Genomic DNA, 24808 nt, shown 5'->3' with positions numbered 1-24808 from the left:
ATATCACCTCAGTCCTATACAAGTGACTGAAAAGTATCAAAAGATAAATCACAATAACCCATCAGTTCTGTACAAGCAATGGGAAAGTATATCAAAAAATACTGATCTAAGACTCAAAATGGTTAAGTCATAGCATTCATCTCGCTATCCTATAACAATGAAAACAATAACCAACAATATAATCACACTCATCATAGAGCATACTAACACATTACCATAGTTGATTTTAAAAGATCAAGATCAAATCAACATAATAGCACAATCACAAAACTCCCCAGCCTCTGGTAGACGTTCTAAAACTAATCAACCCAAACCCAAAACATAGACAACATATAGATAAAAAAGTGTAGGTTTCATAGTTTGGTTTGATTTTGAAAACATATTGTTGAGTTAAATGTAAGGTTTCAGTTTTTGTTTCAATGTATGTTTCAAGTAAAAGAGATTCTTAGTTTACCCTACAAATTAACCTATTCATTTATTCGAATCAAATATATAATTACCCTCATTATATATTAAGTCAATTTCCTAATATACTCTAAGGATAATTATTTATTTATTTATATTATTTTAGTAATATCTATTGATCTTCCAATAAAACTAATTTCAATTTTATTAAAGCCAATATTATTATTAATAAAATAAATCTAAATCCATTAAGTACTTCCGTTTATTAATTAAACTTAATTAAATTTCATTTAATCAAATTAATTAATAATTGTATAAAATAATTATCTTAATCTTTTATTAATTATTTATTAAAATAATAAATATTAATAAATTTTTTAAAATAAATTATAATTATAATCTTAACATTAATAATTTTCATTAAACAATTTAGAAAAAAGCTAAATTATAATAAAATTTAATAGAAGTCGGCTCATACCAAAATTGATGCCTTTTAAAAGAAATCACCGGCCATGTACATGTGAGCAGTATAGTTGCTGCTACATGCAGCAAAGTACCTGCTGCCACGGCCCATTGAAAGGCTGACAATAGGTACGGGGGGTGTGGGGTTTCCCCACCCCTCCCCAATGTAATTGTGTGTGCGTGTGTGTGTATTTAAAATTTTAAATATTGTTTTCAAAGAATTTTGTTTTTAAATTAATTTTATTTTATCAAACTTTATAATATATATATATTAAGGAAAACAATTATCTTCTTTCTTTAATTTTTTTTTTTTTTAAATAACGGTTCCAGTATTAATCTAATAGAGAAAATACGACCAACCAGTCAAAATTTCTCTTTAAATTTTCCTTTTTAAATTCCCAATCCCTCCCTAGTTTAATATCTAATTTGCAAATTACTGAATAGGAAATTTATGATATTTTAACCTCTAAGTATGTAAAAGAAATTTACATGCATATTAGTAATTTCAAATTGAAATACTCATCACAAGGAATTATTCAGATAACCATTTCACTGACACGAAGAAGATAGGAAAAGAAACAGCATAAATAACTATGTGAATTAATCATAAGAATCTACTTGGATTATGATGTTAACAACGCAATGCCCAAGAAGATTTGTGAGAGAAATTTCTTCTCTCAAAACCTTCTCTTTTCTAAAATTCTCCTTTCAAAATTTGCGGTCTTCGAAAATGAACCTTCAAATTGTGATACGGAGTTCTCTCCTAAAATCGGAGCACTAATTGTGTGATTACTTGAAAGGACTCCTTGCTCACCCGATTCTAACTCTTTACTATTTAAAAAAAAAAAAATTCATGCATGTTTAATAAAATATAAAATAACTTTATTTAATTTCACTTGACTTCTTTTTTAAATTAATTTGTTAAATTTTAATCCTATGCACACTTTATGCAATCTTAAAACTTTTAATAAATTAATATCTTTCTTCACTTTTTAATTTATTTTTGAAACATTAATTGATAAAATATTTATTAACTTAAATAATAATAGTATTTAACATTTATTTAAAAATGAACTCTAAATATATTATTATTAAATTAAATAAATATTATCATGTTCTAAAATTATACTTATAACTTTTACCTTTAAATTTAATTCTTTTTATTTAATTAATTTTTTCAATTTAATTAAATATTAAAATATCATAACAATTTTTTATTAAATTAAATAATTAATTTAATCATTTAATTTGACATAATTAATATATAAATCACCAAAGACTTATAAAACAAAATATGAAAGCCCATCATAGAAAAACACATACAAGGTCAAATTAAAGAGTTATAATCATGAATTAATGTCATACGACGCATTTGAAAGGTAATCGACTCAGATACTTGTCCTAATTTTCTAAGACAAATGGGTTCAAAGGTTAGGATTTGGACTTAAGAATTTATCTCCTCTCTCTTACCATTGAGATAATGCGATAGGGTATGTTCATCCTGGCAATTCAAGGAAGTCAATACTTGGTATTTGCAATTTGCATAAAATCCACGCATGTACAAACACATATATACTAAGCTAAACAAACAATAATAGGAAGTGGTGCATCGTATAGATCCTGACTAGCAGGTGACTATGACTCCCTTCCTTAACTACATCAGAAACGTTATACGTAAAGAAACATACATGCTCACTATACATATATAGTATGGGGTAAGAATCCATAAGAAAACACATATGATAATCCATTTAACTAGTCATCATTAATAACTAAAATCACTATAATAATCATCATGCATACATGAAGTATAGAGTACCAAGTAATCTCATCATATAATCAACTAAATTTGAAACAATATCTCATAATCTCAAAATAATGCTACTAATCATCAAGCATAATACTGACCTAAAAGAATTCGGCAATGATAGCAAAATGTAAACTAGAGGTAGGCACTACAATGTGCATCTATTCAACCAAAGCTTTGTTGGTAAATATTTTAGAAATCAAACACTAAAATATCAACCATGATAGATGGTAATAAATGGCTAATAAATGTGGTTGTTTGATCAGATTCCATATCTATATTTCAAGTATAAAAAAAAAAAAACCTAGGCATCCTAGCTATTTAAATAAATTGTCCATGGCATTCTTTTTAAAGTTGAACAAGCTCAAGTACCTCTAGATGCCTCAACAGACACCTCGACGCCTCGTGGCCGCTGGCAGTGGTGCCACTCCTCAGGGCGCCACTCGCACACTCCGCGCTCGTAGGCCTCCTGCCACCGCTCTCCCAGTGGTGGGGCTGGTAGCTGGAGGCGCCGCTCTGCCTCCCCACCCCGTGGTGGCTCTAGCTGGTCCCCGCCTCCTCCTCCTGGCACTCGTCGAGATACTGCTGGCAAATGGCCCCGCCTGGCGCTGGCGATTTTCCCTCCGTGGCTTGAGGTCAAAGATGCGGAGGTTGCCACTGATCCCCTTGCTGCTGTTGCTCTTGATGACGGCTGATATGTGCCCAGCCCACCCCCCAATCTCAGAAATGATTGGGGTTTCAATGACAAAGATGATCCTCCCCCCTCGGCTGCCACTGCTTTGGCACCCTGAAATTGCTATATACATTTTTTTTTTTATGAATAGTTGCTTCTTCCGGCTGATGCCGTGTGTTTAGTTTCGGCTTTGGCCGCTTGAACTCTCTCACAGGGTGATCTTGTATCCCCCGACCCTTTTTTTGTGAATTGTACTCTAAGTATATTTTTTAATAGAACAGGACTATTCATAAAAAAAAATAAAAAAAAGTTGGACAAAGTGTACGTTAAAGTAGGATAATTCAACAGGTTTTATTTTTAAAATTGAGCACATCGGCAGCACAAAAAGATTAAATTAATTGGCTGGTTTTCTAGGTCTGAAAGTGTAAATTTAATAGAGCTTTTGAGCACTCATGAAGGCATTGACTTCTTCAGATCTAATACAACTTTTTCATTAACAACAGAGCATAAAGGATGGGACAGTATGTAAGTATATAATCATTGATTAAAATTTCCATATGCTCTCATGCATTGCAGCAGCTATGGAGCTAGGAAATTGGTCAATGATACGTAGAATACTTAGATTTTTTGTTTTTTAAATAAAAGTTGTATAACATTATATTAAAAAAATGTCAAATTCCTAACTGGATAGCCAATACCCTCATGCATTGCATCATGCCACTGAAATCAAATATATTTTCAGTGAGTTACAGAAGCTCTTCCAATTGTAAATTGAATCTCCACCTTACATATTTCAGAATTTTTCAATGAAAACAACTCTTACAACTGGCTATTACACTGACTCTGTCAGCTGATGCAGATGTTCTGCTCTGCACTTCATTCAATGCAGGCAATAGATGCAGGGGCTGATTTGTAGTTGAAATGAAAAGAAAAGGAAGGTGTTTCTTTCTGTGTCTAGGATATCAGCTCTTTATTTTTGGATCTATAAATGAATGTATTCTTTATAGAAGGCACCCAATTGGACTACAAATGAAACATACATTGTTTATCTTGAACTGAATGAATTGTATAATGATAGCATAGAAATTGTTGATTGAAATTTAGACCTAACAAATGAGAGGGGGCATGAGGAGGGATAGGGAAGGATAGGGCAAAAGCCATTTTGTGCCAGTGATGAAGGAAGTGGAGAAGAAAAGTGAGGCCTCCTCATCAGTAAGATTCCTTCCCCATTGCACTCTGCCTGTTGTATTTGCTCCAGGTCCGCTGCATTTATACTGGGCATAGTACACAGTCCTGCACACATTACAGAAAACAAATGGTCATAACATCACATGATTCCTATGTGCTCTTAGGAACATGAACTGCTGAATCTAAGAATTGGCTAAATCTTCAATTAAAATGTAAATTATATCAAGGGGAAAAGCGAATTTTGAAAAAGAAAAAAACACACTAATTGTCCCTCTTGGTAAGATTTACGTTTTAGTTTAGGATTTAGACATTTCCCTAAATCTATAAGAAAAATTCTACATGCATTTTTAAGAAAGGGTTTGGTTGATGTTGTAGTATTACCCACTTTTCTCTTTCTGGAGAACCCCAGTCATTCCAGCCCTCTGGAATGACAATGCTATCCATGTAAGTAAAGCCAAATACGACCCTGGAATGGTCTCCCCATGCTCTACCTAGATACACCAAGCCAGATCCAGTAATTCTACAGTTCAAGAAGGAAAACCCACTCGCCATTGAGACCCTGCTTCTCTTTTGCGCTGTAAGGGCTGCAACTCCTTTAGCTATGGATTGGATAAGGCAATTCTGATTGTAAAGAAACGGCATTTGATGAGTGTTGATCAAGTTTCAAATAACGTCGTATTAACCTAATGCCATATTGAATCTAAATTAGATCAGAAGTAATTTTCTCCAGGCCATTAGATTTAGTGTATGAGTTTGTGGCTTAAACTCTTCACACTTTTTTCTCGAAGTTTCAGATCACATTTAGTGGTCCATCATCAGGAAGAGCATATTAATTTTGGTCTTCCTAATGATGATTCAGTAAGTGTAATCTGGATTGTTCATACAGTTCAATTTAGAAACTCAAACACCAAATCAGAATTGATTTATGAATGTATTGATTTAGTATAAAATCCGAGTTAGAATAGTTGCAAACCGCATAGAGTGACCTTCCATAACCAAAGATGAAGTCCATTGATCCCTGTATGAAGCAGCTCTTGAAATAGTGGAGGCCCTTATGATCATAGAGGGTATCCTGACTTCCATAGAAACTGCAGTTGTAGAAGGCTGCCCTGCTGCCAGAGATTCTCAGAGCAACTGCCTGCCCTCCGTTGCTTCCTTCTTCTGGAGAAGGAGCTGTGTTCTGTGTACACATACACACCATTCAACATCAAACAAAAAAAAGTACTAACACCTAGTCTAGACGACATTTTCCTTAAACATCACACACTAAGGAATAAATTAAGCTTGGAAGAATAAGTCAAGTTTTACTATTTCACACATTTAGCATAGAAATCAAGCTTTAGTAAGCAGTCCAAATTTTTAATAATCTTGAGAATAAGAATCCAAATACATGACACATAAATGTTGTTTAGTCAGTCAATGAAATCAACCTCAAATCTGATGTTGTAAGCTATGAAATAATCAGAGTTCACAGCCACAGTAGCAGTATGGAACGTTTTCAATGGCTGCCCATCCTTTCCTATTGTGGATGCAGTGTCATTGCCTGTTATAATTGGCTGCTCTGATTCATCTCCCACAAAGCTCACAAATGGCTTGGCTCTGGGTACCAATATCTTCTCCCTGCACCATGAAATTTCAACAAATTGAACTTAACTGATTAGCCAATTTCCAACAATGAATAATTGTATTACAAAAATTGGTACATCAATGCATTGTAAAATCTGATACATCAATGCATTCAGAGATATCAGATTTCCACAATCCATTAAAATTATTGGTAACTGCTTCTAGTTTAGATTGTGTTGAAATTTTTACTATCAATATTTCAAATCACACAATGTGATTTATCATCAGAATGAGAGAGCAAGATTTTGATACATCGAATGCATTGCGAAATTTGATACATCAAATATCATCTCAGGAATCTGTGACTAATCTCATGCTCTGCTTGACGTTCATTCTACTCAAAGGGATGAAATGATGGGATTGAGGCTAGCAAGATTACATAGAATAAGGATGATTTTGGATTAAAATGGTCAGACTTTAGAACTAGCTATTTATGAATCTGAATCCACACAAAAGTTCAGCAAAGAACTTAGTAGGACATATGAACATTAGAACAGAGGATTAAAAATGAAACTCAGATTAAAATGTGTTTTCTGAATTCAACTGGGTAGCATTTATTTTGTTATCTACAGCTCTCTCATCTTTAATGATTGGATCATGAAATGTGATTCCAATCGTCAATACAACTAAATACTATGCAATTGAATTCAGAAATTTAACGCACTTTAATGTCATTGTGCAAAAACCTTATCTCCGATTAAAACTCATACATTGAATCATAAATTCAACTGATTCCCTTAAGAATATTATGGCAAGATCTGACCTATATATTCCAGCTTTGATATATACAATAGTTCTTCTTGTATTGTTAATATCAACACTGTGTACTGCATCCTTGATGGTTGTGAAATCTCCCTTTCCACTTGGGCAGACTATAATTACTCTCTTGTTCTTCTCTGCCTCTCTTAGTTTCTTCTCTAGTCTACTTAATGGATTACTTCTCCCATCCTCATCCCTCACATTGTAAGCAAAATTGCTACTTTTCTGCTGAATCTGCCATGAAATCCATGCATCATAATCTTTCTTCACTTCTTCGAGAGCGGATTGCTTATGATGCCCAAAACTCCACCCACTAACATACCATGAAAAACAATCCACCACCATGAACAGCAAAACAAGTTTGAAAAACATCTTGGCTGCCATACTCAAGAAAACAACTTTTTCTCAAAAAGCCAAGTCATATATTAATCTCACAAGATATGATTACAGTATACTTTTACGGCACAGAAACCCGTGCCGGATCACTCAGACTTCATAGAATCATTTATCGGAAAAAATAAAATCCTCTAATTAGACAATGTCAAGTAACTGTTACACAATTTCTCTACTTTTCCTATACTCTGTGTACATATAAAAAGTACTGTATTGCCAACGGTCATTTGACAGATTTCTTCTACAAACAAACAAACAAACAAACAAACAGATAGTTTTTTTTTTCTGAGAAAAAAATGTTGCAGAAATTGGTTGTGACTGTTGGAATTTTTCTGAGAAAAAAATGTTTCAGAAATTGGTTGTGACTGTTGGAGAGGAGAATAGTAAGCATGTGAATGCTGTTGAGCTCATCACAAATTGCAACGTTCACTTCTACGATAGTGAGATACCTAATGTGTATATCCATGAACGACATATACACAGCTAGATACGCAAGTGGATCTACTGCGGGTCCCACCAGGCACGTGATGCACAATAGCTTGCGTGCGCTCTGCTTCAGCCGTCGTAGAAGGATAGTGCACATTCTTCTGCCTTGTAATTCTATAATTAAAATGATAATAATAAGGGATTATTAATAGCATTAATCTTTCATACTATGATCCTAATGTGAAATATTTTTTTAATTTAATTTTAATATTTCTTGTCCCTTTTGGATCATATTCAAGGATCTATTATGTGGTGAGATTCTTTTGCCTTACAATTGTTTTTATTTAAATAGTCTAATATAATTTAATAGTGTAATTTTTTTAATAATTTATGTTATTAATATGTAATAGTTTTTGAATTTGATGGTGTGATATTTTTTTAAGTTAATATTTTATGATTCATAAATGATATTGAATTAGAAAGAAAATGTAATTACTCATTTTAATGGTTTTTTAATTTAGTTCAATTGCATTCTAATAATGAATTACAAAGTATGAACAAACAATATTCACTATTAACATTAATCTCATTTCATATAGATTTATTTATATCAAATAATATATTAATTAATTGAAATTCAAATTATGTTTGAAATGTCATTTACTATAAAAATAGAAGTACTATATGATTAATGAAGTGTCCTGCTATCTTTAAATTTGTCTTATTTCATATTTGTTCAAATCCATATCTTGAAAATCTATATTTATACATGTACATCATTAAACTTGGATTTATACAATGATTTGACCAAGAGTTAACTACAAAAGTTTACTCACCATAATCATATCTTTCTCAAAGTGGGATGGTGGCTACTAATATTATTTGAGATTTTATTCTACTTAATGTAGATTGTGATCTTAATTAAGTAAATAGGTTAAAAAATTCAAGAGTGATGACTTAAGATAATAAAATATCAACAATTCAAAGTTTGACTTTCTTGGTGAAAATATTTTATAATAAAGAACGTTAAGTCATAAAATTGGAACAATTATAATGTTCTATAATACTTTTACAATATTATTAAATAAACATTCTTAAAAAATATTTCCAAATAATTAACGATTAGAATATATTCTTAGATACACATTCTTTGAAAAAAAATACTTATATCGTACAATTTCATTCATATCCTAAGTCAATTTTCTATTTGTAATTCTAAATCATAGCAAAGAAATCTATTATAATATGTAAATATTAAATGACATAAAGATAAATTATTTGTATTCTTTATAAAAGGTATTGCAATAAGTTTAAGACTTAAAACAAATTAGAACATTTTTTTAATAATACATAATAATAGAAATAAGTGGTTTAACATGTGTTTCGTAGGGTGAATAATTATATATAAATTTTACCACTTATTGACATTATGGGGGAGCGTGCCGTATACAATGGTTGTTTATTTATTTCATTATAGTTTAGTTAGGTGGTGGTTTGAAATTTAATTGTCACTTTGTGCTTGCGATTAATACTGCTAAAAATGAGCAAATATTATTATTATTATAATATAAATGTCGCAAGGAGCATTGAAAGCATTATAATATTAATTTAGCTTTCTTGTATTTTTAGAAACCGGCTCATATTTTTAGGGGAAATAGTTGAAAACCTAAGGTTGTAACATTCGTCTAATTCTAATATTATGAAAATTATTATTTTAAATTATATATAAAGAGCAAATTTCTACTATTTCTAACCTCTTTAGTTAAGAGTCAAGGTATCCCTTTCATCAATTTTGGCCTCATCCCTTATGGTGTTGGAGTCATGCACACAATAAGACTTGAATCTCAAAGGCTCATTCAAAACCATTCAACTTCACCAATAGACCAAGGGCCCATTGACAATGATTAAACTTTAAACCTTAGATCTTGATCATAATCGTGATAACACATAATCACAACATCATACAAATACATGTACAAACAATCTAATATTACATGAACTTGTCAGTAATATCTTCCTTATGTGTGTTCTATAAAATTGAAGTCCATCATATTCCACTCATATATTGCCCTCTATTATTGGTGTATGGCTTGCATTCACATCCACGCCACATACACTTCTCATCCTCAAAAGATTACATTTATTTATACAAGTAATCCACCTTATAGAACCAATACAAGGTTGGCTCTATCTAACACTTAATTATAAAATCATTTCATAATCGCAATGCAACCAATCCATTGAATGTTGGATAAGACATAACAATGATCCAAAACAATATATTTTGAACATGCCAACAAAACCTTGAGCACACTATTTAGTGGTGAAATGGAAGCACTCAATAGGATAGGGCATCCACTTCACACTAACATTCAATACAAGAGAAAGAGGGGCTTCCAAACATATCTTTTAATATAAACCAAGTTAGATTAGAAAACTCAAAGGGATAAAGAGATGTTAATGCTTATCCCAAATCATATCAAGAAAGTACGCATATCTCTTAATATAAGCCAAGTTAGATTAAAAAACTCAAAGGGATAAAAGGATGTTGATGCTTAACCCAAATCATATCAAGGAAGTACGCAAGAAAATTCTCTTTCATGCAATGTAAAGTTTGATTAAAGATGTGTAAATGTGAATGTGAAATAAAACTAATTGATTTAATGATGAGTGTAAGATAGAGGTGCTAAATATATGTAATCAACCCAATTAGAATATGGAAATAGGTCATAGACTAAAAAGTTAAATGAACGATAAAGTAGTCACCTCAAAATGTGCAAGGGAATATATCCTTTTACTTTAAAGTTTGCAAATAAACTTGTGACTAAACTTCCAACTGTGAATCCGTGATCACAACTAAAAACCCAAAAAAAATTGTTTTTTCTCAGGCTCTCAAAAAGACGTTGACAAGGTGGTAAAGTGTCTAGACACTTTACTAGAAGATGGACATTTTCTCAAGACACATTATCAACCCAACTTCTTTGAAATTATTTCGTCGAGTAGTTTTCATATCTTTGGTCGTAATTTAGCTATCTTACTCCTACACATAGTAAAACATGATTTTTGTTTTGGTTGAATGAGGGCTTGCCTTGGTCAAGCCTTAGATTGAGGAATCAACCTTGAAATTAAGATTTAAAAATAATGATAAAGGAAATGCTAACATGTAGTGGAATTGAACATATCAAATGAAAGATACAATTACCTTAGTAGATGCAATTGAATCTGATATGTGATCACTACCACTTTGAAGGATGAAGCATGATGCAAGAAGGAAATGCATCATCTTGATGAATGTTTAAAAAAAATTTCTTGAAGTCTCATGAATGTATGTATCATTTCTCTTGGTTTCTTGTAGATGAAGATCACAAGCCTCCTTATATACTAGTTTTTTGGATTAAAAACAAAGCAGGTCGACCAAGGAATAAGAGTAAACAATTGGTAGACCTAAGGAACTTTAGGCTCTAGAATTCAAATTCATTGGGGAAGAGGTTGACCTGGGTTAACCTCTTCAAGAACAGGTCGAGTTGACCTATTCCTAAGGGGGTCCCCAAAAAGGGGTACCAAAGGCCTCAAAGAAGGTGCATAAAAGATTGAGAAATTCTAAAATTGTTAGAAGATATGACCAAAATGGAGACAAAATACCACCTAAAGGATCATGAAAAATGATAAGAGATTATCTAAAATGTGAGAAACACTAGGAGAGAAGTGGGGGGGGCGGGGGGGGTGGGGAGAGAGAGAGAGAGAGAGAGAGAGAGAGAGAGAGAGAGAGAGAGAGAGAGAGACCAAAACCATACTAAGGAGGGATAAAAGGTCTCAAAATAAAGTGCTTTCATTTGAAGATGGCATGTTTAGCACCCACTTTAGTGGGAGTATGAGGCAAGTCATACTCGCGGTTAAGGAAGAAGAAGAGAGATATAAGACAATGTCATAACGAGATAGAATGTTACCAAGTTCAAGGACATCAAACTTAGGATCCTAACTCTATTCCCATGCATAAGAGAACAAAAAAGAAGCAAACGAAAGCAAAGGAAAAAGAAACAAAAAGAAACAAAATTAAGACTCAAAAAGGTTTTAGTACTAAAACCCAAATAAACTAGTAAAGGAGACCTTAGCTAAGGAAAGTTTCACGCATTAATATCATATTTGGAAGGATATTACAAAATGTAAGAGATCACATAGGAAAGGAAAGAGCACCACAAAGGATTACATCCCTCATTGCTCTATCCTTTTAATATGAAAGCATAGAGAGAGAGAGAGAGAGAGAGAGAGAGAGAGAGAGAGAGAGAGAGAGAGAGAATCAACTAGTGAAAGAGACCTTAGCTAAGGAAAGTTTCACCCATTAATATCATATTTGGAAGGCTATTACAAAGTGTAAGAGATCACGTAGGAAAGGAAAGAGCACCACAAAGGATTACATCCCTCATTGTTATATCCTTTTAATATGGAAGCATAGAGAGAGAGAGAGAGAGAGAGAGAGAGAGAGAGAGAGAGAGAGAGAGAGAGAGAGAGCGATTATCTTTCCTAGTAAGGTTTGTGTGCCTTATTGTGAATCACAAAAACATGAAAACAAAAGGCAAGATGAAATAATCTAGTGGGTTTGTGTGCCTAGTAGTTGATCATGTGTACCTATTGATGGCTTTTGCCTACATGTATATGTGTGTCTGCTTGTGGACCAATCCCATGGTATAACCTCAAAGTGAAAATATGTATGTACTCTATGTGGATGGACATGGGTCTGTTATCCATAGAGAAAATATGTGTATTAAAATGCATTTCCATGGGATGGACAAGTATCATTGATACCCATTAGGGAGTGGCATGTTACAATGTAAAAGAAAAAGTGCATAAAAACTAAACTTCAATACAAGGAGGGTGTATGTATCCCCCCTCCTTATTGTTGATCTCTAAGCCTATGTTTCTGATTAGTGACCAAACACTTAGTCATTTGTAAGTCATTTACTAGGCAAGATTACAAGGTCATCACTACAATTGAGTTATCTACTTAGACTGAGCAAGAAACAACAATTGTCAAGTAGATAGTAGAGACCGAGAAGATATGTGAGCTAAGGAATATAATATGAGTCGAGTAATATTACTAATAGTCATAGATGAAAATTGTTATCAAGATTGGATAAGATATGATGTAGTATAATAAGTTAATTATTGTACAAGTAGTATTAGGTGGATATGCTGATATTCACGAGGACATATTTTATGGCCTAGTAAAATGTACTAGATTTATTTTATGTTTGATTTTGAAAACTATATGACTATGTACACATCCTGATTACTTGACATAATTGATACATATTATAATGTATTATCTCATTATGATAACGAGATACTATTAGTAATCAAACTATATTTAATTGAATCAAAGGATGCTAGTTTTGATGTTTACATTTAGGAGATTTTGATCTAAGACATGTATTCGAAACTAATTTTCATGTTGGCTGATTTAACATTGTAGATTTAACCTTTCATCAATATGATCGTAAATAGATTATGATGTGGTTCAGAATGTTAATTGGATCATTTTATTATATAGTAATATTGATATGCAGATTCTAATATTTTAATGTTTTAGATGCTTTATATGAAAATGATTAGAAAATAAAAGTTTATTAGAAAATAAAGTTGGTTAGGAAAATTGAGTATGTTCATGCAAATTATTCAATATGAAATTTTTCATGCACCTATATTCATGCATTTTATATGATTTTTCATTGGGCTATTGATGTTCAAGTTTAGTGTGTAGGAAATTGAACCATGGAATTTTATTGGGGAAACAAGGCCCAAACTTATGTGGACACAATATAGCCAAGACAAATCTTTGGAAGATTCAAAAGCCTCATTGTGATGTGTTTATTCATAAATGTAAGTGCTTGCATGTGTGTGGTAAATTTAATCTCATAAATACATTAGGGACATGTCATGGTGATGTGTAATGTGTTTTGAATGTGTCACTTGACACTTGTAAATTGTTTATGTGTTGATGACATGTCACCTAGGGTTTAAGTCATGGTTGCACTTAACCTTAAACTAATTACCTTTCAAAAGATTTAAGAAAATCCACTTGGAGAAAGGATAGGATGGGTCACCATTAAGGGAAACTTCGAATTCAAACTTGACAAGGATTTTAGAGGATCAATAAGTGGTCCCAATATGCCATTTTTGTGTAAATAAGCTACCCATACGTTAGCATAACATGTTAGAGGCCTAAATTTGACCATTTAAGTATTTAGCTAGCCTAGGGGACCCCTTGACCAATTCAAAAATTGAGTTGTCCCATGAGTTCATCCCCATCTTTCCACTTGGTCAAAAGTAAAAAAATTGGTAGGGACAAAGTTGTAAGAGATAGTGACTTGATGTTTTTGCCAAAAAGAGATAGTGGGAGAGTCTTTTTAGTGGACTTGGACAAACTAGTGGAGTGTGCACCCACTCTCTAAGTTTAGAGACAATTAGCGTTTGAAAGGAGGAAGGGCTAAGGTGAAGGGAGCTCTGCAACAACTTTCATTTTTGCCTTTAGCTTGGACCAAGGTTGGTGCACATTGTTCTTGTTTATTTGGTGTTAAAGTTCATGTAATGTGTTTGTATTGAGATTGTTGGTATGTGCCATTTTTGTGATGGATTTCTCTTGTATATTTTATTCTCATTTTTGTTTGTATGAATGTTAATAGGTGTGAAGGCTTCACTCACCCTTGGGAGGGAAGAGATGCCTTGGGTGAAGGGGTTAGTTGGGATCAACATTGAAGTTGAGATATTTTCCTCTTGGAGAGAGTTTTGTTTTTCATGGATTATGGGCTCAATTGAAGCCAAATACCTTGTTTGTTATTATGTGAGGTATAAGTGTATTGATGTGATGAGGAGGATGAATTTTGATAGCCTTGAAGATGCATTATGAAATTGAAAATGTATATTTGTATATGGATATGGCATTCTCCTCTTTGGAGAGCCCACCTTCACCCATTGTTTCATGATTCCAATGGTGAATCATTGTGTTAATAATTGAAAGGGAGTTTATGTGTTTTAACAATATGTTGTATGCATTGTTGGTGCTTGAGTGTAATTCCCCATCTTGGTGGGTGGCTTCTTAGAAGCCTTGGATGGGAGGTGAGCCTCCATGGTTCTTGTGTCTTTGTTTTGTAGGATTATGCTCTTGGATTCATGAAGAAATGTTGGATCTTTTCCTCCATTGATGAAGCCAAAAGATATGTCTTTGTGTAATGTGTTGAAAGGATGAAACCTTTCTCCATGTCTTCAGCATTGCATTTGTAAAGTTAAATTTCCTCATTGTTGTTTTGTGTAATGTATTGTGAAAGAAAGATCATTATTTTATGCACATTGTGGTGAAGAATGGATCCATGAAAGGAATGATAAAACATATCATATGTGTTTGTAACATGCATATAGATGTAATGAAACGAAAGGGTTAGTAGTATAATAGTCATTGTTGAATGTGAAAGAGATTTTTTTTGAAAAGAAATCTAATGTTTTGACACTCAAAATGAACTTGCAAATATGGAGCCACATTCATTTTGATTGATGAACCAATATAAGAAAATGTATCTCAAAGGATGATTCAAATAAAGAAGTTTCATTAAGCATTAGTTCATTAAATGATGTCATTCAAAGTTCCATTATCCATAGAAAAGATTAATTTGTTACTCTCATATTTGATACATTCCATGCATTAAGTTCATTGTTCAAATGATTCCAATAGATTCATATATATATATATATATATATATATTAGATTCATTAATCTAGATACACACACACACACACACACACACACACACACACACACACACACACACATATACACACACTTATATATATATACTCAACTATATATATAGTTGAGTATATATATATATATAAGTGTATATATATACATATACATATACATACACACACACACACACACACACACACATACACACACACACACACACACACACACACACAGATTGAAAATAGATTACATAGTATTAAATACCATGAAAAAAAAAAGCTATACATTCATATTTAACTCTCTAGATTTTGTATGGGAGAGACAAATAAATTCTTTCCCATTAAAGTCCAATATAATAATCAAAGAATAAGACAAAGAATCTTGTCTAATGAAACAATTAATAAGAAATAAACTAAATAGGTTTGAAAGAATCTATAAAAAAATTAGAATAAAGGAGATTCATGAGGATCATGTGACCGTGTGTCACAAATTTCCACTAATTTAGAACAAAAGTATAATATAGATTACAAGTACTAGGCATCGTGTTAATACCCCACAATAAAAATTCATAAATTGTAATTGACATATAACTAAGCTCAAATTAGCGACCATTAAAATACATATACTTAAGTTCATCTTTCTCTCCTAGGGAAGCGACCCTAGGCAACACTAAATCAAGTATATATATATATATATAGACACACACACACACACATAGAAACCTGTGTTCATTCTAGCCAAGTGGGCGACCAAGACTTCCCATCCTTCTTACAAGGTACATGACTGGTCATAAGTGTCAGACTCAAATGACTATAGTACCTTGGCACAAGGGTCAATGGTGGTGGCCAAGGGTAGGGGATACCTTGAAGCAGACATTAAGGCCTTGGAAGGTGGGCATAGGGCCCACCCTTCCCCAAACCTCTTCCCTCCTTGTTTCAAGTGCCTTCCCTTTGATGAAGTGTGCGCCTAAGTAGGTATAACCCTCTAGCCCCAAGCCCTCCTCTCCTTGGATTTCCCTCACATAAAGTGCTTTGTACCAACAAAGGGGGATCCATCCAATCATTATGCCCCTCCACTCACACTTCCCAAGCACTCAGTTGGCCACACATGAGTTGAAGAGGCGAATGGGAAGCTTAGGATGTGAGCATCATGTATTAGATTTGTAGATTAGTTAGAGGAAAAAAGGATTAGTAATTAGGGGGTATTGGGTAGGAATTAATAATTGTTAAGAAGGCACAGGAAATAGTGGCCACGTGAAGTAGTTAGAGAATAGGGAATAAAGTTAAGGATCGCATGGGAAGCGCATGAGGAATGAAATGGAAATTTGCTAGGGTGTAAAGTAAAAATGTAAGGGTAGTAGAAGGTAGTGTAATAAATTGTATGGTTAGTTATAGGATAATGATCATATAGAAAATTAAACTATTTATGTAATTTAGTAATTGGATAAGTATATATATTGTGGCTTCTACTATGTAAGTAAAGTAAGTGTATGTTAGTTGGTGTATATAAATATTTATAATAAAACTATTATATGTTACTTATGATATATAAATTTATTAAATAATATATATTCTTTGAATTCTATTTCTAAATATACTTAACAATGAATTATATTCTAGAGATTGAGAGTATATTAATGTAATCTTATAGTATAATTCAAGGCATTCTTCAATTAGTAGGTTAAGTAGAAATCTCGTTCAAATTAAAATAAATTTGTAAGTTGTTTAATACATTTGAATGTGAATTAAAAGAAAACTAGCAATGGTTCCATGTAGTGAATTAGTAAATATTTATTTGGGTTTTGAGTTACGATTAGGATGTTGAAATGATGTAGACATTTAAGGAAAATATATGTATTAGTGTGATAGTAGTAGGAAATTCATTTGTAAGAGATCATTAGTACTTAGGAATTATTTTTGGCTATAGAAAATGTCCTTTAGCATGTTGAACATTATGGATACTTTGCATAGTGTAAATGAGACTATATATTGCCCGATGACCAATATGGATAATTACCTATTTATGTACAACCATTTGAATACAATTCAATTATGAATCTAGGTTTAAGAAAGATCTTACATGATAATTTATAGATGCAATACTTACCCACAAGGATATGATGCTAAATTGAATAATTGATATTGTATAATGATGTTTCTATGACAAGGTCTTGTAGGCATATGTTCCCTTCTAAAATCCATTCTTATCTAGCTCATTTGTATAACCTAAGTCCTAAAAGATGTAATATGATCTCTCATCAAATTACTTATGTTGTGACAACTAGAGTAATGAATGAAACAAATCATCTATCAATGTCACCCAACTATTCGATAACCTAGTTGCAACATGCACACACCAATATGTGTTACCTTAAGTTTAGCTTTAAAAAAAAAAGTTGTGTTTGTGCCCTATAAATTTTGGGTATGACATTCAAACCTTAGAATTGACATGGATGGATAAAATGTAGAAAGGGTACACACATGTGAAGGAGTTAAAGAGACAGATCCAACAGAGAGCAATCAGTGTAGTGAAGGACTAAACATGTTTATTAGATTAGGAGAATCAAATTAGAGATAGAGGAAAGAGGAGACCCAAGATCAACTTGTAGAGCATATTGAGGGTTAGGTATTGAATCAGTTATTTTGTAATTGAGACAAGGAAAATCTCTTAACTGAGTGGTCCTAACAAGCCTATGTAAATCTCCTAATAGAGTCCTTACTTTACTATAAGTGTCAAGCCCTCTAACAAGGAAAGACCTAATAGTCCTTTAAGTCTTTAACATGACAAACCTTTCACTAGGTAGATCATATCTTATGGTCAAACATTGTAACCTTAACAGGTTAACTTTATTGTTGTAACAATGAAGATTTGTAGGTTTCATCCCCACCCTAGTTTTACCTTCATCTTGAAGAGTTTCTGGGTAACCAAATTAGTGTGTTATGTGTTGAACTATTATGGATGTAATGAACTTATTTTATATTTTACCATTATAGTTTTAATGATGAATTAGGTATGATTTAATGAAATTAATTTTGAAGTCAAAAGTTTGAGATCCTGATTCACCCCCCACCCCTCAGTATCTTGTTTCCCATATAAATATTTCAACAATTAGTATCAGAGCACATATCTCCTATCAAGAAGATTAACAACTTGAGAGTCAAAGATCATCGACATGGAAGTGTACAAGATGGAAATGATCATTGAAAATAAAATAACTGAAATCTAGATCAGGTTGCAACAATTAGAGACAACAAAAGGAGAGTTGAGAAAATCCCTCAAAAGGAGAAGAGAGATGGCTATAGTAAAAAAAATGACACTCAATACACAAAAGTTGATACAAAAGGATTGTTGGACAATGGAAGGACTGGTAACAAAGATGAAGCAATGATAAAACTACTAGAAAAGAATAGTGCCCTATTGAAGGAAGTAAAAGATCTGAAGGCAAAACAAGAGATCCAATCTACCACACTACATGAAGGTATTGCACAAAAGATAAAAGCAATAGAAGATAAGCTCATAGCTAAAGAAGACAAAAGGTAGATAGCTAGTAGACTTGAAGAAACATCATTTGAAGTCCATAAGCTTGCAAATACTCAGTTTGACATGATAAATCAATTAGTAATTACAAATGAGGAAAAAAAAAAAGCTTTGGAGATCACAAATCTAAGGTTACAAAATGAGCAATTGAAGAATGAGTTAAGGCATGAAAAGGAACTCATGGAAAGGATGGACAAACCAAATGACACAATCAAACATTTTTAAGATATGATAAAGTCACCAAGAGAAAAAGATACATTAGGACTTGAATACAAATAATTTTTAAATACTAAAGAAGGAGAATCATCCAAAAGTGGAGAAAAAAGGAATGCAAAGTCAAAAGGAAAACCTACATGTCATTACTGTGGAATGATTGAACATACAAAAAAAATTTGCAAAAGAAAAAAGGGTAAGCAAAATCCTAAACCTAAGCTAAGTGGTAATTGTTCTAAATGTAAGAAAGTAGGACATCAAGGTCATGATTGAAGAATAGAGAATACAAATTCAACTAGAAAGGTATAGATTCCAAGGTCACAACTACAATTGTCAAAACTATGGACATAAAACTTATGAGTGTAGAATTAAGAAGAAATCACATAGGTCACTTGGAAAAAAATTTATAAAATGAAGAAAAGCAATTGCTATGATTGGGATTATAACACATGGTATAATTGTCACTATTGTGGAGAATATGGATACATTCTAGAGAAATAGCATCAAGATATATTTTAGAGGAAATTACAAGAAATGGCTAAATGATGAGATAGTAATTTTCAACTATCTTAGAGTGGGACACATCAGTAAGAACTACAAAACCAAGATACCTACACCACCATAGAGAAATGAAAATGACAAACCAGAAAAGAAGAAGACATGGATAGAGGTAGTAAGAGCTAGAAGCAACAAAGTAGAAGACACTATGATCACACGATTTGATGGATATGGTGATCACACCACATATCACTAAAAGGAAGAGGTAAGTAGGAATTGTATACTAAAAGCTATATTTTACATTAGTTCCTAGCATTAAAGTCATGAAAATATATATCTGCATAATTAGAGATGTTATGAGAAATGTTTTTGATTAAGAAAAGCAGCAAGAGGGTTTTGGTCCATGGTACAAACAACTCACACTAGATACTACTAAAAAAAATTAACAACACCTAATGCCAAATCCAAGATCACCAAGGATCTACAATATAGACTTACCTCTGTCAAAGACAAAGGTCTAAGAATGACACACCTTGGGACAAGCCCCCATACAAGTTGTGAAACATAACCAAAAACAAGAACCAAGGACTTGGATGAGCCCTTTAAAAATTCTAGCATACATCTAGTCACAAGAAGACAAGAACCAGGAAGAATGAGGTCCTTTCATCACCATAAAAATTGAACAACTAAACAAGGCAACAACTTGCCTATCCTTTATTCTCTATTAGAACTAGAGATTCATAACCATCTTGGCCCCTTTCTCATGCCAGCACTTTCAAAGATCTTCCAACTCATAACAGTCTCCTTTCCCACCTCAATAGTGAAAGGGTCCCCCACAATAGAAATAGGGGGAGGGAAGATCAAAACATCAAGGTTAGGAAAATGGAGCCACCAACCCCCCAACCTATCACAAGTAGTATCCTTGAAAATGTTCACCTCAATAGGAGTCTCCAACAACTCACACCAAATATCCACCTCAATAGGAGATAACTTCACCTCCATAGAAGCCATGCAAGAAGGAGTGGCAACAAAAATCCAAGTCCACCACCTCGGTAATAACATTTTACTCATAATGAGAGACAATGGAGAGCCCTCCCAAAAAAGAACCAAACATCAAGGTTAGGAAGATGGAACCACCAACCTCTCAACCTATCACAAGCAACAGCCTTGAGAATGTCCCCCTTACTAGGAGTCTCCTCCACAACTAGCAACTCACAGCAGATCTCCACCTCAATAGGAGATAACTTCACCTCCATAAAAGCCATGTGAGAAGGAGCAAAGACAAAAATCCAAGCCCACCACCTTCATAACAACATTTTACTCATAATGAGAGGACAATGTAGAGCCTTACCAACAAAGAACCAACCACCCACTATTGGGGGAATCCAAGCTTGATCAATCGGCATAAGGGCACAAGAACCTAATGCTTGAAACCAGTAGTGCTCAAGAGAGACAAGCCGCATGAGCCTCTACAACCCAAGATTGCCCCAAAGGTAGCAACCCATCATGACATCTAGCAAAGGGAGGGGGTGAGGGACCATCCCAACCCAATCTTTACTAGCATAAAAGTGAAGAGTACCATGTAGATAGCTAAACTCCCCACCAGAGCTTGGGAAGACATAGGATCCAAAAGACTTGATCCAAATAATGTTGTTCCAAGGTAAGATGAACTAGGGAGAATGAGAGCCTTGGAAAAAGAATTGAAATCCAATACCCCCACCCTTTCCCATGTTACCATCGTAACCAACTATGAATCTGGGGGAAAACCTCTCTTCCCATAGCCATAGAAGGGCGGAGCCAACCTTCAAAAAAATTAGATAACAACCCTCAAAAGAAAGCTGTCCCTAGCAAAGAGTGACACCCTGGAGGAACCCATCAACACTATCACCAGCAGGAATGGTACTGAATACCAGACCTTAATCCCTACACATCCTTCTTAAACAATGAAGGCCACAACCAACATGAGTTCCAACCCAATGGAAAAAATGCCCAGCTGAACTACACCACACAAGAGCAAGATGATGTGTTTGAAAAACCCTTGCCTTCAGACCAAAAAATAGAGAGCACTAGGACAACAAGACAGTCAGATCCAACAGGGAAAATTCTACCAAAAGCTCACAAAAAAACCTCCCTCACATCCAAGCACAACATCATCCTCATCATCATCATTATCTTCCCCCTCACCAATCTCAGACATCCCTGCAACACTCCTGCATCTACTGGAAACCCTCAGTTTGAAAACTCCAGACCTGCTCCCTTTCCCACTCATTGCTCTCTTCATTGTTATGAGAAATGTTAGTAATAAATATTCATTAAGTGTCAAGCATCAGTGGTATAGTCTATATTGACCAAGCTACATAATATAGACTAAGTGATCAAGAAGGATTACATACTAACAAAGTAAATTGGTTATGAATGAGTGTATAACATTGAATGACCAAAGTTAAGAAAGAGTCCAACTATCATACACTATTTGAGTATGAAGACATTAATTGGAGACCTAAATTGAAAGATCAAAGGTATATATCAATTTTAAACAATTATTTTTCTCACCTAGTGATCAGGAGATCATGTAAAGATTCAAAAGTGATCTTAGCAACCAAAGAAAGGAATCACAACAAGTTATCATCAAATTTGTGAAGAGAAGTAAGTATTACTCTTATTGCCAAGTAAGGTATTTTGTGAGAAGTTTTTATTGAAAACCCTAGTTGAGAAAGGCATCTAGAACTAAAATGACAAAGGATAACAATGCACAAATTATAAGGAATGATCATAGACCTCCACCAAATTTTAGAAACATAGTTAATATGAAACCCCTATTGATAATGTTAGAGCATTGTCATCTATTCCACCTAGAGTCTTGACTATACAAGACACTAGATCATGTTATTAATGTAAGATCAGATGAATTGGAGATTTTGAAATAGGACAACTTATGAAAAGTATGTGTACATGGAATTCTGAAAGATGAATTCAAAATTTTTGCAGGTAAAGGGCTGAATCTTGCCCTAGATTTTCCTAAAGTTTTCAAGAATGAATGGATCAAAATTGTCTTAAGTTGAGTTCATGACATGAAAGTATGGTTGGAAGGGGGGCCAATCAAGATCAACAATGAAATCATTCAAAGAGTAAATAGGTATCCTACATTAGATCAAACTAAGAGCATAAGGAGTGGCACACAAAATGAAATTGAAAACCTAACCAAGGAAAAGTGGGATGGTCATGGAATGTCAATAGACAACATTGAGGATCCACTAATTGAATATGTTGTCCATGTGATTGCACACAAGCTTTACCAATCTAGCATATTGAACATCATGCCATGTGTTGTAGTTGATTTGGGACACAAAATTGTGAAGAAAGATCATGCATTTGAACTTATTGAGTTGTAGTTACACAACTTATAGAGAACCTAGAAATAGTAAGAAAAGCTAAGAACACATATGTAAGTTTAGTTCCCTATTAGTTTGTAAATTTTTCTATGTACAAAACTATTTTCCTATTGTTGGAAAGGTTGCATGGGATAGAAAAAAGACTATTTTAGATCAGTTGAATGACCTAATAAAGAGGTTGGGAGATAATCTTGAAGTAGTCATGGACAACTATTTTGAAGAATTCAAAACTAAAATGAACAACAAGATGAGGATTCCAAAATAAGTTGTAGATAAATATTATGATGAAATATGTTTCATTATGGACACATATTTTGTGTATGCACAAGCATTTACTAAGGGTAGCATGGTTGAGGCCTATGTCTTATGAGGCAAATGTTGATGAAATATCAATAGTTTTCACTACACTATTGGAAGAAGACATAGATGTTAATGTTGAGTGGTTTGGCATATATGAGACAATTATTGCCTAGGTGAATGTTGAAGCTGGCACATCTATTATGGGAAAGCAAAAAAAAAGAAAATTTTCTGAGGCTTGTAAAATGGAACAATGAGAAAGGTCAGGTCAACCGTCAAAGGTTGAGGAAGGCAAAGGAAAAGAGCTTGAGTTGTGAAGCATAATGCCACAAAACAAAGGAAGGTTGTAATAATTGCACCAAAGGTAAAGTAAGGCCTCCAAAAAGATATGGAAGAAATGGTAACACCATCAAGGCCAAAGGGAAAATGTTAACATTACTAGAAGGAGGATACTGCAACTTACTACTAAGCTACTAGGAGAAAGAAGAAGAAAGGATAGAGTCTAATGAGACTAGGAAACTACAAGTTGTAAAGGGACTCCCTCCAATGATTGTGGATTAGGTGTGTGAAAAATTGATAGAATCAGATAATATTTTTGTTCTTAAAGACTTACAATATGATTCTTTGGGCAATGAAGATCAAGATAAACTTGAAGAAGCTTTAATTGATATGTTGATAAAGTTTAGGTGTACACTTATGGAATTAGGAACTAGAATTCCTATGGGATTGTATAACAGAGTGGATGTCAAACGGAAATGGGCATTGACCATAGAGAAGCAAATAAGAGAAACAACATCAGTAGAAGTCATGCTAGATTTGGGAAAGACACATATGTCTATAGCCCTCAAAGATTCTATTAAGAAGCTTATGCCAATAGGGCATACAGTTTTAAAGAATAAAGTTCCTAAAGTTGAGAAAGCCAGTAATAAATTTTGGAAAGAAGTATTTGGAGTACTCACTCCAATTGTAGATGTGGGGGAAGGCCAATATGCTATAGAATTTGAAGATGAAGAAAAATAGGAAGTGGCCAAGCTAGCAATAGAAATTGAAGAACTTGCTCTCTAGGTTGGAGAAAAATGGTGTGTGAATCGGATTCTTAGATTGTTGTGGATATGATAAATAACCAGAGTGTAGATGACTCTAATTGGAAAATTTCCTCTATTGTTAGAGATATTATTCACTTGAGTAGCTTTTTGGATTGGATCTCCTTTTATCATATTCTTAGAGAATGGAATGGAGTTGCTAATGTCTTGGCAAAATGGGCATTGGAGAAAGGAGCTAATTGGGATATTTCAGCTAGGGGTGATCTTCTTGCTGATTATGTTGGAACTTATGAGAAGTTAGTGGAAAAGGATAAGTTTTAATTGTTCTTGAGTTTGTCTCTTGGCTATATG

General features: G+C 33.4%; 1 protein-coding gene across 2 annotated transcripts; it reads right to left on the bottom strand.

Annotated features, from left to right (window-relative positions):
* Positions 1-4031: 4031 nt before the first annotated feature.
* Positions 4032-7502, bottom strand: LOC149572305 (putative pectinesterase 53). 2 transcript variants are annotated; one of them, XM_089813512.1, is made up of 5 exons: positions 6925-7499; positions 5966-6155; positions 5509-5715; positions 4921-5156; positions 4032-4640 (listed from the first exon to the last, which is right to left on the bottom strand). In XM_089813512.1, exons 1-5 carry the CDS (start codon positions 7302-7304, stop codon positions 4454-4456), a joined length of 1200 nt encoding a protein of 399 aa, XP_089669638.1. In that variant the 5' UTR covers positions 7305-7499; the 3' UTR covers positions 4032-4453. The 2 variants fall into 2 exon arrangements, with proteins under 2 accessions (XP_089669638.1, XP_089669639.1); XM_089813513.1 differs by having other exon boundaries at positions 4477-4640; positions 4917-5156; positions 6925-7502.
* Positions 7503-24808: the final 17306 nt, after the last annotated feature.

This window comes from Cupressus sempervirens, chromosome 2 (assembly GCF_028749045.1).
Source record: "Cupressus sempervirens isolate cs-2001-9-10 chromosome 2, ASM2874904v1, whole genome shotgun sequence".
NCBI lineage: Eukaryota > Viridiplantae > Streptophyta > Pinopsida > Cupressales > Cupressaceae > Cupressus > Cupressus sempervirens.
The sequence above is the reverse complement of the archived record's forward strand: the minus strand, read 5'-3'. Positions and strand labels throughout refer to the sequence as shown.

Coding starts and splice junctions, on each gene's coding strand:
- LOC149572305 (XM_089813512.1), bottom strand. CDS start 7,304: ATGGCAGCCAAGATGTTTTTCAAACTTGTTTTGCTGTTCATGGTGGTG. Junction 6,156..6,924: donor ATCAAAGCTGGAATATATAG/GTCAGATCTTGC, acceptor TTCATGGTGCAG/GGAGAAGATATTGGTACCCA. Junction 5,716..5,965: donor CTTACAACATCAGATTTGAG/GTTGATTTCATT, acceptor ATGTGTACACAG/AACACAGCTCCTTCTCCAGA.